The 12,834-nt window shown below is 43.6% G+C and overlaps 2 protein-coding genes across 2 annotated transcripts; both read right to left on the bottom strand.

Moving 5' to 3' along the window:
* Positions 1 to 1,846: 1,846 nt before the first annotated feature.
* On the bottom strand, positions 1,847 to 2,977 carry LOC310857291 (E3 ubiquitin-protein ligase TRIM35-like; the record flags this gene model as incomplete). The annotated part of the gene is made up of 1 exon (XM_083762903.1): positions 1,847 to 2,977. The coding sequence occupies exon 1, from the start codon at positions 2,942 to 2,944 to the stop codon at positions 1,847 to 1,849; it is 1,098 nt and encodes a 365-aa protein (XP_083619029.1). The 5' UTR covers positions 2,945 to 2,977.
* A 5,081-nt stretch (positions 2,978 to 8,058) lies between these two features.
* Positions 8,059 to 9,497, bottom strand: LOC310857870 (nuclear factor 7, ovary-like; the record flags this gene model as incomplete). The annotated part of the gene is made up of 1 exon (XM_083763831.1): positions 8,059 to 9,497. The coding sequence occupies one exon, from the start codon at positions 9,495 to 9,497 to the stop codon at positions 8,061 to 8,063; it is 1,437 nt and encodes a 478-aa protein (XP_083619957.1). The 3' UTR covers positions 8,059 to 8,060.
* Positions 9,498 to 12,834: the final 3,337 nt, after the last annotated feature.

Genomic DNA, 12,834 nt, shown 5'->3' with positions numbered 1-12,834 from the left:
AACATCAAGCCATAATAGCTAAAGATCTCCACATCTCAGACCTAATCCTACGGCAGATACATCAGGAGGTTGGCCATGGCGGTAGGAACCACATGTTGTCAAGGCTGCGCCAGCACTACTGGATTCCTGCTGCAGGGGTTTCCATAAGGAAGATCATTTCTAGATGTGTCATCTGTCGTCGGCTACATGGAGCTGCAGGTCAACAACAAATGGCAGATTTGCCTAGTGACAGAGTGTCAACAGGAGAACCTCCGTTCACTTATGTCGGAGTCGACTATTTTGGCCCATTCGACATCAAGCGTGGCAGGAGTCTTGTGAAAAGATATGGAGTGATCTTCACATGTTTGACAATTAGAGCCGTGCACATTGAAGTTGCCTCATCCTTGGACACCGACTCATTCGTCAACGCCTTGAGGCGCTTCATTGCGAGAAGAGGACAGATCAAAGAGCTGCGCTCAGACAATGGCACCAATTTCATCGGTGCAGAGCGTGAGCTGAAACGAGCTATTGAAGGATGGAACCTGCAGCAGATCAATGATGTGCTCTCCTTGAAAGGAATTAAGTGGACGTTTAACCCTCCTACCGGATCACATCACGGCGGAGCTTGGGAGAGGTTAATTCGCTCCATCAGGAAGATTCTTAATTCCACCTTGAGGACACAGAGTCTGGATGAGGAGGGACTCCATACAGTACTCTGTGAAGTGGAGTCGATTCTCAACAGTAGACCTCTCACTAAGGAATCCACAGATCCGAATGACTTGGAGGCTTTAACACCCAATCATCTTCTGCTCCTGAAAGTCAAGCCCAGTTTACCACCTGGCCTGTTCCACAAGGAGGACAGCTACGCACGCAGGAGATGGAAGCAGGTGCAATACATTTCGGATCTCTTCTGGAAGAGGTGGGTTAAGGAATACCTGCCACAATTACAGGAACGGCAGAAATGGACAAAAATCAAGCGGAACTTTACCTCCGGCGACATAGTGCTCATAATGGATGATTCTGCACCACGTAATTCCTGGATCATTGGGAGGATTACAGAGACAATTCCAGATCGGAATGGACTTGTTCGACAGGTCCGGATCAAGACCCGGACCAGCCTTTTATGCAGACCTGTGACAAAGATCTGCCTTCTTCAGGAGTCTATGGAGTCGTGAAGGCTTCACTCCTTTTCCAAGGATTTGGATTTTCTTTTTCCCTGACATTGGGGTACGCTTCAGTGGGCTTCACTCCTTTTCCAAGGATTTGGATTTACTTTTTCCCTGACATTGGGGTACGCTTCACTCCTTTTCCAAGGATTTGGATTTACTTTTTCCCCGACATTGGAGTACTTGACTTTTTCATGACTTTGAATTCGTTTTGATTTTGCGTGGGGTTCTTTTCAAGACCGGCAACGAACTATGAACTTCTTGCGCACAAAAAATCGCAAAAATGTGAAAAAGAATGTAATGTAAACGTTTTTCAATATGAATCGAATCTATGCATTTATAATTATTACTGTCTATTATGTAATAATTAGGGGCCGGAATGTTGGTGACAGCTATATGGGTCACGTGGTGTTGTGTGCTACTAGCCTACGTCACTCATAGAAAGCCAGCTGTTCGCAAAGCGGCATTTTCATGAATGGAAGGAGAGAGGGGGTGAACGGGGAAGGTCCAACTTTGTTGACCGCAAATCGCTTTTACGATGCTATGATGCACTGTGGTAACTGGTAAACTTCTTAACTTTAATAAACATATACCTAAAGCAGTACTCTGGCCTGGAGCAGTGATTCTCATTATAACAACGACTAAAGCAGCGAGTCTGACAGATAAAACATTTCCCCGCTTTAGCCTCTCGGCGTCATACGCTATAGACGCCTTACACAGGGTTTATTGTCTACAACCTCAACATCCCAGCTGTGAGACCCTGAGTCAAAGCCCTCAGAACCCTGGACTCTGCACCCGCCAAACCTCTCTGTGTTGTCAGGAAGCTGCTGCTCCTCTCCTCCACCTCTCACACTGGTCAGATCATCAGACAGCACAAGCCGTGGACCAGCAGTGTTGGGGTCCAGGACGACAGGAGTGTAGGAGACAATGTCCTTCATCTTGTCCCAGACTCTGAAGGTCAGGTTCTTCAGGTGTTTGGCCTGGTCTATCAGCGCTCCTCCTGAGAGCGGCGGTGGGTCCTGCAGGGTGAGCTGGACTCCCTCCATGGTGGTCTTGTAGTTCTGCAGGAAGGAGACGTGGTCGTCGGCTCTCAGCTGGTCCTCGGCAGCTTGGATTGCGTTGGAGAGGGTTTCCATTTCTCTGCTCAGAGCCTCAATCCTCTCCTTCATCTCCTGACTCTTCTGAGCCTCTTCCTCCCGCAGAGTGGCCATCCTGGCCTCCTCTTCCTCCTGTAGGAACCGGCGGAGATTCTCAAACTGTTCCTTGATCTGCGTCTCTGTGTTCCTGGCCTGAACCTTCATGTGATTTTCTGTTATGTCGTAATTTGTTTTAACTTCATCAAAGACCTTCAGTTTCCTCTTTAAACGTTTCAGTGATTTCTGGACCTTCTGTTTGCAACGTCCAGACGCTTCGTCCACGGGTAAGAACTTGTGTCCGGCATGTTTTTTTGAGTCGCGACACACGAGACACACCAGCTGTTGGTCGTCCAGACAGAAGAGCTTGAGCTTCTCGCCGTGTGCGCTGCAGAGGACCTCAGAGTTCAGCGATGACGAGCTCCGGCCTTTCCCCTCCAAGAGCTTCTCACACAGGTTCTTCAGAACAAAGTTTGTGAGAGGATTGTCCTTGGAGGATCTCCTCTGACAAACGGGACATTCCCTCGTTGGTCTTTCCGTCCACCATTCCTGCAGGCAGTCTTTGCAGAAGCTGTGTCCACAGGACAGCACGACGGGACGTTTAAAGATGTCATGACACACGGGACAGCTCAGATCCTCTTCCTGACCAGTCAAACGGGAAGCCATTTTGGTCTGCCGCTCCCTGCCGCTCCGCGATCTGGAATGTTGTCTGAGGCTGTCGTTACACTGGAGGAATTCTACAAGACAAAACAACAACAGTAACATTATGAGTATCAATAGTAGTAGTAATAAAACACTTTGGAGGAAAAATAAAATAAAAAATAAAGAAAGACAAAAACACAAAACAAACACAAAACACAAAAACAGGGTATTACAATATGCAAGTACAATAGCAAAGAGATGGATCATTTGTTCCGTCAAATTCTGCCTCGTCGTCCCACGCAATTCTAGCCCTAAAGGTAAAATCCACCCGCCGCCACAATGTAATGTGTTCGTTGTGAACTGAAAGCTTAGAAAACTGTAAATAAAGTAGGCTATTAGGGGGGGGGGGTTGTTGCGGTAACAAGAAGACTCTCCCCGTTTCTGTTTTCCTCCCAGAATTTTCCCCAGTGAGGGGTGGGAGAGGCTGGACAGCAGACGGCTTTTTTGATTGATTGAAATATTTATTAACAGTTTGTAGAATTTACAGTACATTTTAAGCACAAACTCAATACAAAGACTGTCAACTGTGAGTGGACGACCCAATTAAGCATTACACTTGTTTACAACAGGGTCCACATTGTTCAATTCATCAAAACATTTAAAGACATACAGACATTTAGAGACATACAAATAGACATTTCTATGTAGCTAAAGTACAGAACAGGAATTCATCATATGGGAAGCAAAAAAGGGAAAAGATACAATATACAGTGAGGGAAAATGGGGGGGCTGGACTTTGAATTTCTCTAACTATAAACTTTCATGACAGCAGAACAGCCTAAGTACAAATATAATTTATGAAAAGCTACTACAGTGAAGTCTGTTCACAGAAGTTGTTGTAGGATATGTGGGGATTATCTGACGAGGTACCATTTGAGGGGGCAAAACCTTACATATACTAAATAATACTAAATTGTTTATAGGTTCAATATAAGTCAAATAATATAGCCTTTCCACAGGAGTATCTTTTTATATTTTTCCAAAAAGAATACAAACAGCCAATAGCATATTACAAAGTCATCCCCCTCACTGGTGACAATTCCGGGAGGCAAAACGGGCAAGCATCGGGGCGAGTCTTCCGGTATTCGATGTTGCGGGGTGGGTGGGCCCCTTAGAATATATACTTTAAGGTGGAAACACTTTCCTCGTACGTTGAATGGTACGTCAATAAGCGACCGCCACAATGTAATGCTTTACTGTTGCTTTAATGTTGAAACAAGATGCTGAAACAATGGAATGTGTCCATTGTGAACAGAAACACTGTGTTCATTAGCAAACTGTATAAAGTACCACCCACCGCTGGGGGGGGGACTGGGGAGCACACACTGACGTCATAAGAACCTTACGCCCTTCAATGTGGCCCAGACAAATAGTTGAAATACCAGCCCTTAAAACCACCACATTTAAAGTACAACACAAAGTTAATATTTGGCCCGGCCCCAGAAATAGTTTCTAATCAGTCGTCCGTAGGTGCCCTTTGAGAGCGGGTCTAGGGATAATAATCTTTGTGTTCTTACCTCAGTGGAGATGGTATCAGATAACAGTCTGTCGGTCTGCCAGGGTGTCTAAATGATCCTCCGTCTATTCATTAATGGATCTATTTATTTATTGATTGATCGATATTCGTCTCTCTGATTGTTTTTCTGTTGTAACTCAGTCCAACTCCTCCAGACAGAGACAGAGACAGAGACAGAGACAGAGACAGAGACAGAGACAGAGACAGAGACAGAGACAGAGACAGAGACAGAGACAGAGAAAGAGAGAGAGACAGAGACAGACAGAGACAGACAGAGACAGAGACAGACAGAGACACAGACAGACAGAGAGACAGAGACAGAGACAGAGACAGAGACAGAGACAGAGACACAGGATCCCAGCCCAGCCGACTAGTTTCAAAGTGAATCACTTCCTCCGGAAAAAGGAACAACAATAAAAAATAAAACTCCTGTTTGTTTAAAGCTTTAGGGAAAAAAGTAGAAGCTACTCTACCTGTTGTTCTATTTGAGTCGTGTGGTGATGTCACCGCGCAGGGGCTGGCAACGTTTTCTCTCTGATTCAAATCATTATTATGCGATCAATCCAACCTCAACTGTCCTGGAGTAGAACTGAATGATAGAATATTATAGATGGGCGGTGGTCTCCTCCCGACGCCCTGCAGACAGCAGCCTGCTGTCAGCACAATGTTTCACTGTCACATCCGCTCCGTTTCTTTCCTTTGCTTTGCTTTGCTTTTGTTTTCCACTCAGAGAAAAATAGTCGTTTATATCTTCGTTCGTCCTTCCTTCCTTCCTTCCTTCCTCCTCTCGCTGGGACGCACTGACGTCTGGCAGCCACTGGGTGGCAGCAAAGACTCACACACAGACAGACCAGACCAGACCAATGAAACAGTTCAGGAGGAACCCCCCCCCCCCATCTACCATCTAGCCAAACTATAGGGTCCTTTGTGAGTGTGAGTGTGGGGCCCTTTCTGAAACCAGTCCCTTATTGACTTGAAGGGCTCTCGGGAGGTTCCCTCGTCAGGAAGTGCCCCTCCAGCTGAATCAAGTTTCCTTGATTAGGGTGCTGGGTATAAATATATATATTTGGAGATACACTCACCCTCCTTGTGAAGAAACAGGAAACAGACACCATTCGTTGCCATGGTTACCATCATGCAATTGTGTTACCTGTTATTTTGTTTGTACAGTTATATTGCATTGCATCGTGTATATGTTTGTGTGACATGTGCATTTCATTAATATGGAAAAAGGAAATACAGCATGACTGTCAAAAATGAAATATACATCCATGGTGTTTATAAATCATTGTGTTAAAAGTCGTTTTGTTTGTGTGGTTTCATTTATAGTTTTTCACGGTGGGGTAAATAAAGAGCCCTAAATTGTGAACATCAGTTGGAGCGTTGTCTATTCTGCATCAGATGAAGATTGTTTAGGAGGAGTTTATTTATCATTTATTTGTGGCGGTACTTACATTTGTAGGTGGCGGTTTCCATGCGGACAGAGAGCAGGGCTGCACAAGGCAATGGAGTCTAGATCGGCACAATTTACAATTTACAATTTAGGCATTTAGCAGACGCTCTTAATCCAGAGCGACTTACATTTAAGCAAGAACAAAAGCATGGGAATACATCACATAAAAGCATTTATCATGAGACATGCGTAAGCTAAGAAGGTAACAGTGGAATATCTATATGATGAAACTATACACTATACATAATAAACTATACATATTCACTACTATGCTATACATATGTACTATGGCATGCTATGACTATATACAATACAATTATAGTGCTGTCTACATAACATGCTATAAGTCTGTGTCAAATGCTATCTAAGCCAACAGAAATGCTATCTAAGGGGTTAGGGTAAGTGCTATGGGCCATGACGGAGTCTGAAAAGGTGGGTTTTCAGACTACGGCGGAAGATTGGGAGTGATGCTGCAGTTCTGACTGCAATGGGAAGTGCATTCCACAGTTTTGGTGCCAGTTTTGGCACAGACTCGCTCTTGAGGGCTTTATAAGCCACTTCCACTAAAGGCTGCTTTGGTTTCGGACGACACTTAATATGGCGCAGCCTCGCGTGAACGCGCACATCGAGGGCAAGTGTGTAGGGCGCGTGGCGAGGAGCTGGTTTCAGAAAGGGGGTTAGTGTGAGTGTGTGTGTGTGTGTGTGTTTTGATGAATTGAACAATGTGGACCCTGTTGTAAACAAGTGTAATGCTTAATTGGGTCGTCCACTCACAGTTAGCAGTCTTTGTATTGAGTTTGTGCTTGAAATGTACTGTAATTCTGCAAAACTGTTAATACATATTTCAAACAATCAACCAATGTGTGACTGTGTGTGTGTGTGTGTGTGTGTGTGTGTGTGTGTGTGTGTGTGTGTGTGAGCATAAAAACAGAGATGGATGATCTCAAAGGACACCTACGGAACCCCCCCCCCCACCCCTTTCCCCCCCTCACTGTATATGTTTCTTTTCCCTTTTTACCTCCTTTATGATGATTTCCTGTTTTGACTATATAGTTGTGTATATTCGTTTGTCTCTTAATGTTTTGATGAATTGAACATGGTGGACCCTCTTGTAAACAAGTGTAATGCTTAGTTTATGGTGTCGTCCACTCACAGTTAACAGTTCTTTGTATTGAGTTGTATACTTGAAATGTACTGTAATTCTGCAAACTGTTAATAAATACTTCAATCAATCAATGATAGATCTTAGACTTCTTAGAGTATTGATTGTAAACATCCGTCCTTGGTTCTGGACACTGCCCTCCTAATATGTGAGGAGACCGTGCTTTGGTTTTTACAATTACTTTAATCTATTTTAATTACTTTTTAATTGACGGCTACAAACACACGTCTGACTCACTTTACGCTCATCATCTTTAATTAGATCAAATACTCATCAACACATCTTCATCTTCATCATCATCATCATCACATAGAAACTATAGAATTAATCCTGATCCATAAATGACAAACAGTTCAATATAAAACATGTTATCAGTAATAATCATAATTATCAAACATGTCACCATTACACCAATAATTATAATTACAAACTGATCATTTAAACACTACACAGTGGTCTCCAATGTTAATATTGATCACAATAGATACTATAGGGATCACATGGTTAGTGAATAAAAATATGAAAGAAAAATCACACTTGTGTGAAGTGAGAGGCGCTCTTATCATCATACATCACATTCCCGTGTTCAACCAATCAGATCATTGCTATGACACACACACACACACACACACACACACACACACACACACACACACACACACACACACACACACACACACACACACACACACACACACACACACACACACACACACACACACACACACACACACAAAGCTGAGCATAGGAGGCGCTAGCAAGCCTCACAAATCACACCCGTGTGAAGTGAGGGGCACTCTTATAATTTTGTAACTGAACGATACATTAATTATAAAATAATAGTAATAATTATTCAATAATAATAATGAGTAATGCCATAAAACGATAGCCCTCTAATCAATAACAGATCAATATATTCTGTGGGTGTTTTTATTGGACGCCAGACGTTCTAACTGTGGTTTTCCAGAGTGACACAGATCTTCCCTGGTAACATCTTCAGAGACCGACCATCATCATCATCATTACAAATGTATGGAAACAGTGTCTCAGTGAAGGTGTGTGTGAAGGTGTGCAGGTGTGTGTTAGAATCAGGATCAGAGAAGGACAGCTGTCCTCTGTCCCAGTCCAGATGGACTCTGATCCTCCGGGCTTTCTGATTCACTGAGAGAACAGTCTCATCATCATCACCATCAGGTCCTGGTGAGTAGACTGCTTTGTATTCATCCTCATAGAACTCTATTCTCCAGCATCCTCTCCCTGAGTCTCCCTTCCTCCAGTACGACTCCTCACACACACCTACCTCCCAGAATATATTGTCTCCAACCTCAACATCCCAGCTGTGAGACCCTGAGTCAAAGCCCTCAGAACCCTGGACTCTGCACCAGCCAAACCTCTCTGTGTTGTCAGGAAGCTGCTGCACCACTTCTCCACATCTCACACTGGTCAGATCATCAGACAGCACAAGCCGTGGACCAGCAGTGTTGGGGTCCAGGACGACAGGAGTGTAGGAGACAATGTCCTTCATCTTGTCCCAGACTCTGAAGGTCAGGTTCTTCAGGTGTTTGGCCTGGTCTATCAGCGCTCCTCCTGAGAGCGGCGGTGGGTCCTGCAGGGTGAGCTGGACTCCCTCCATGGTGGTCTTGTAGTTCTGCAGGAAGGAGACGTGGTCGTCGGCTCTCAGCTGGTCCTCGGCAGCTTGGATTGCGTTGGAGAGGGTTTCCCTTTCTCTGCTCAGAGCCTCAATCCTCTCCTTCATCTCCTGACTCTTCTGAGCCTCTTCCTCCCGCAGAGCGGCCATCCTGGCCTCCTCTTCCTCCTGTAGGAACCGGCGGAGATTCTCAAACTGTTCCTTGATCTGCGTCTCTGTGTTCCTGGCCCGAACCTTCATGTGATTTTCTGTTATGTCGTAATTTGTCTTAACTTTATCAAATACCTTCAGTTTCTCCTTTAAAGCCTCCAGTGATTTCTGGACCTTCTGTTTGCAACGTCCAGACGCTTCGTCCACGGGCAAGAACTTGTGTCCGGCGTGTTTCTCTGAGTCGCGACACACGAGACACGCCAGCTGTTGGTCGTCCAGACAGAAGAGCTTGAGCTTCTCGCCGTGTGCGCTGCAGAGGACCTCCGAGCTCAGCGACGACGAGCTCCGGCCGTTCTCCTCCAAGAGCTTCTTACACAGCTTCTTCAGCGCAAAGTTTAGAGGTGGAAGGCCCTTGGAGGATCTTTTCTGACAAACGGGACATTCCTTTGTTGGTCTTTTCGTCCACCATTCCTGCAGACAGTCTTTGCAGAAGCTGTGTCCACAGGACAGCACGACGGGATGTTTAAAGATGTCATGACAAAAGGGACAGCTCAGATCCTCTTCCTGACAAGTCAAACGGGAAGCCATTTTGGTCTGCCGCTCCCTGACGCTCCGCGATCTGGAATGTTCTCTGAGGCTGTCGTTACACCGGAGGAATTCTACAAGACAAAACAACAACAGTAACATTATGAGTATCAATAGTAGTAGTAATAAAACACTTTAGAGGACAAATAAAATAAAAAATAAAGCTCTAGTAAAGAGCCATGAGCCGGGAGGGAGCGGAGGGGCAGGAACACCGCCGGGTAACCTCCACGCTCACACGCCGATTTGAGGCTTGACTAACGGAGCCATCTCAGCAAAATATCCCAAAACAGTGTCCGGGGAACAGAACTGTTCCTTTTTCCTCAGACTACTTTTACTTTAATTAAAAGGTAAAGATGCAGTGCAATTGGGTCAAGGAGCTTGCTTTCGTGAGCAATGGTGTACGAGATTTGGTAATACAATATATTGGTCAAATCATGACATGGTTAGACCATCTGGGGGAAATAAACAAATCTGCCTCGTCGTCCCAGCCAGTGTTGTTTTCGTCGACTAAAACTAAGACGGAAAATGTTCGTCGACTACCTTTTTTCACTGACAAAAACAAATGGAAACTAAATGAAAACTAAGCTACGAGGACTAAAACTATAAGACTAAATATACTGACAATTTCGTCGACAAATAAAAACTAGACTGAAATGTTAGGAAGGGACTAGTGGACAAGAGATCCAGTATAAGTCATTTTACACTTGGTTGCAAGTGTAAAAACACTCATTAAGACGGCATCAAGACCCGCCAAAATACATTTTAGTCGACTAAATCAACTGTAGATTTTGTCGACTAAAATCTTATGACATTTAGTCGACTAAAACTAGACTAACACTAATAATAATAATAATAAACTTTATTTGTATAGCACTTTTCATACATAAAATGCAGCTCAAAGTGCTTCACAGGGCAGGACACAAAAATAAAATACAATAAAACACAAGTAGTTAAAATGATAGAACAATAGCAGAGAACAAAACCGAATATAAGAACATAAAATAAATAAAAACACATAAAAAAAATAAAACTCAACTAAAAGCAAGGGTGAAGAGGTGAGTCTTGAGTTGAGATTTAAAAATGTCTACAGAGGGTGCGTGTCTGAGCTCGAATGGAAGTTTATTCCAGGCTGTTGGGCCATAGAAGCAAAAAGCTGCCTCACCGTACTTTTTTGTGCACATTCTTTTAGGCACTTCAAGTAGGCCAGCGTTGGAGGACCTGAGGGGGCGGTTAGGGACATATCTAGGTAGGCAGTCACGGAGGTACGGAGGTGCGAGACCATTGAGAGCTTTAATAATAATAATAATAATAATAAAACTTTATTTGTATAGCACCTTTCATGACATCAAATGCAGCTCAAAGTGCTTTACAGAACAATGGAGAATAAAATAAAAGCAAAGCATAAAAGAAAAGCAAGGCAACGACATTAAAAAACAAGCAGTGCAATACAGTGAGGACATGAATAACACAAAATATAAGATCACTTAAAGGCAATGTTGTAGAAGTGGGTCTTGAGCTGAGCTTTAAAGATGTCTACAGAGGCTGCCTGACGAAGGTACAGAGGGAGCTTGTTCCATGCCGATGGCCCGTAGAAGCAAAAAGCTGCTTCCCCGTATTTTTTAGTTGCCATTTTTTTAGGCAAAGCGAGCAGGCCAGCAGTAGAAGACCTTAGCGGGCGGTTTGGGACATATTCAGGCAAGCAGTCATGTAGGTAGGAAGGTGCGAGACCATTGAGGGCTTTATAGACAAGTAAAAGAATTTTAAAATCAATCCTAAAAACAACCGGAAGCCAGTGCAGTGATGCCAAAACTGGAGTAATATGTTCTCTCATCTTAGTTCTAGTTAAAACTCTGGCTGCTGCATTTTGGACAAGTTGTAATCTGTCAGTTGTTTTCTTAGGCAGTCCTGAAAAAAGTGCATTGCAGTAATCAAGCCGAGAGAAAACAAAGGCGTGGATTAGCGTTTTTGCATCGTCCAAGGACACATAGGCTCTGATTCGTGCAATATTTCTAAGGTGAAAAAAGGCAATCTTGGTAACATGATTAATGTGTGAATTAAAATTCAATTCGGAATCAATAATAACCCCCAGGTTCTTTACTGTACTGTTACTGTCTACAGTCAGGTTGCCAAGTCTGCTTAATATTGATTCTTTCTGCTCACTAGAGCCGATTATGAGAACTTCTGTCTTGTCCTCATTTAGCTTGAGAAAGTTCTCACTCATCCAACATTTGATGCTAGACAGACAGGTAAGCAGCGGGTCTAAAGCACAGGGATCATCTGGAGCCACAGATAGATATAATTGGGTATCATCAGCATAGAAATGAAAATTGACTCCGTGATTGGCAATGAGTTCGCCCAGTGGCAGTATGTACAAGGAGAAAAGCAGAGGGCCAAGAATCGAGCCCTGTGGAATACCAGAACTGATGTCGTGTTTATCTGAGTCAAACTCGGCTAGATTGACAAAGTAACTTCTGTTTGATAGGTAGGAGGAAAACCAGGACAGGGCCGTACCAGACAGGCCTATCCAGTGCTCCAGACGCTGTATTAAAATTGAGTGATCAATCGTGTCAAATGCAGCCGTTAAATCTAGAAGTAAGAGAACGGATACATGTTTCTTGTCAGCAGACACCCTCAGATCATTCATTACTTTTACAAGTGCTGTTTCTGTGCTGTGGCCTTTCCTAAAGCCAGATTGGAATTTGTTGTGTACATTATTGTTCTGTAGAAACACATCCAATTGATGAAAGATACATTTTTCTAAAACCTTGCCCAGAAAGGGTAGATTTGAAATGGGTCGGTAGTTACCCAAAACAGAGGGATCAAGATTGTGTTTCTTGAGAAGGGGCTTAACTACAGCAGTCTTCAGTGAGTCTGGGAAAACGCCTGATTGTAGAGAGCTGTTTACAATTTTTAGGATATCTCCAATCACACTGTCTAAGACTTCTTTGAGAAAGTTGGTGGGAATTGTATCTAATGAACAGGAGGATGATGTCATCTGTGATATAGTTTTGCGGAGAACAAGTAACAGAATTTTAAAGTCAATCCTGAAAACAACCGGAAGCCAGTGCAGTGATGCCAAAACTGGAGTAATATGTTCTCTCATCTTAGTTCTAGTTAAAACTCTAGCTGCTGCATTTTGGACAAGTTGTAATCTGTCAGTCGTTTTCTTAGGGAGTCCTGAAAAGAGTGCATTGCAGTAGTCAAGCCGAGAAAAAACAAAGGCGTGGATTAGCGTTTTTGCATCGTCCAAGGACAAATAGGATCTGATCCGTGCAATATTTCTAAGGTGAAAAAAAGCAATCTTGGTAACATGATTAATGTGTGAAATTAAAATTCAATT

This window comes from Protomyctophum parallelum, assembly GCF_964188405.1.
Source record: "Protomyctophum parallelum genome assembly, chromosome: 4".
Classification (NCBI taxonomy): Eukaryota; Metazoa; Chordata; class Actinopteri; order Myctophiformes; family Myctophidae; genus Protomyctophum; species Protomyctophum parallelum.
This window is presented reverse-complemented; position numbering and strand designations above follow the sequence as displayed.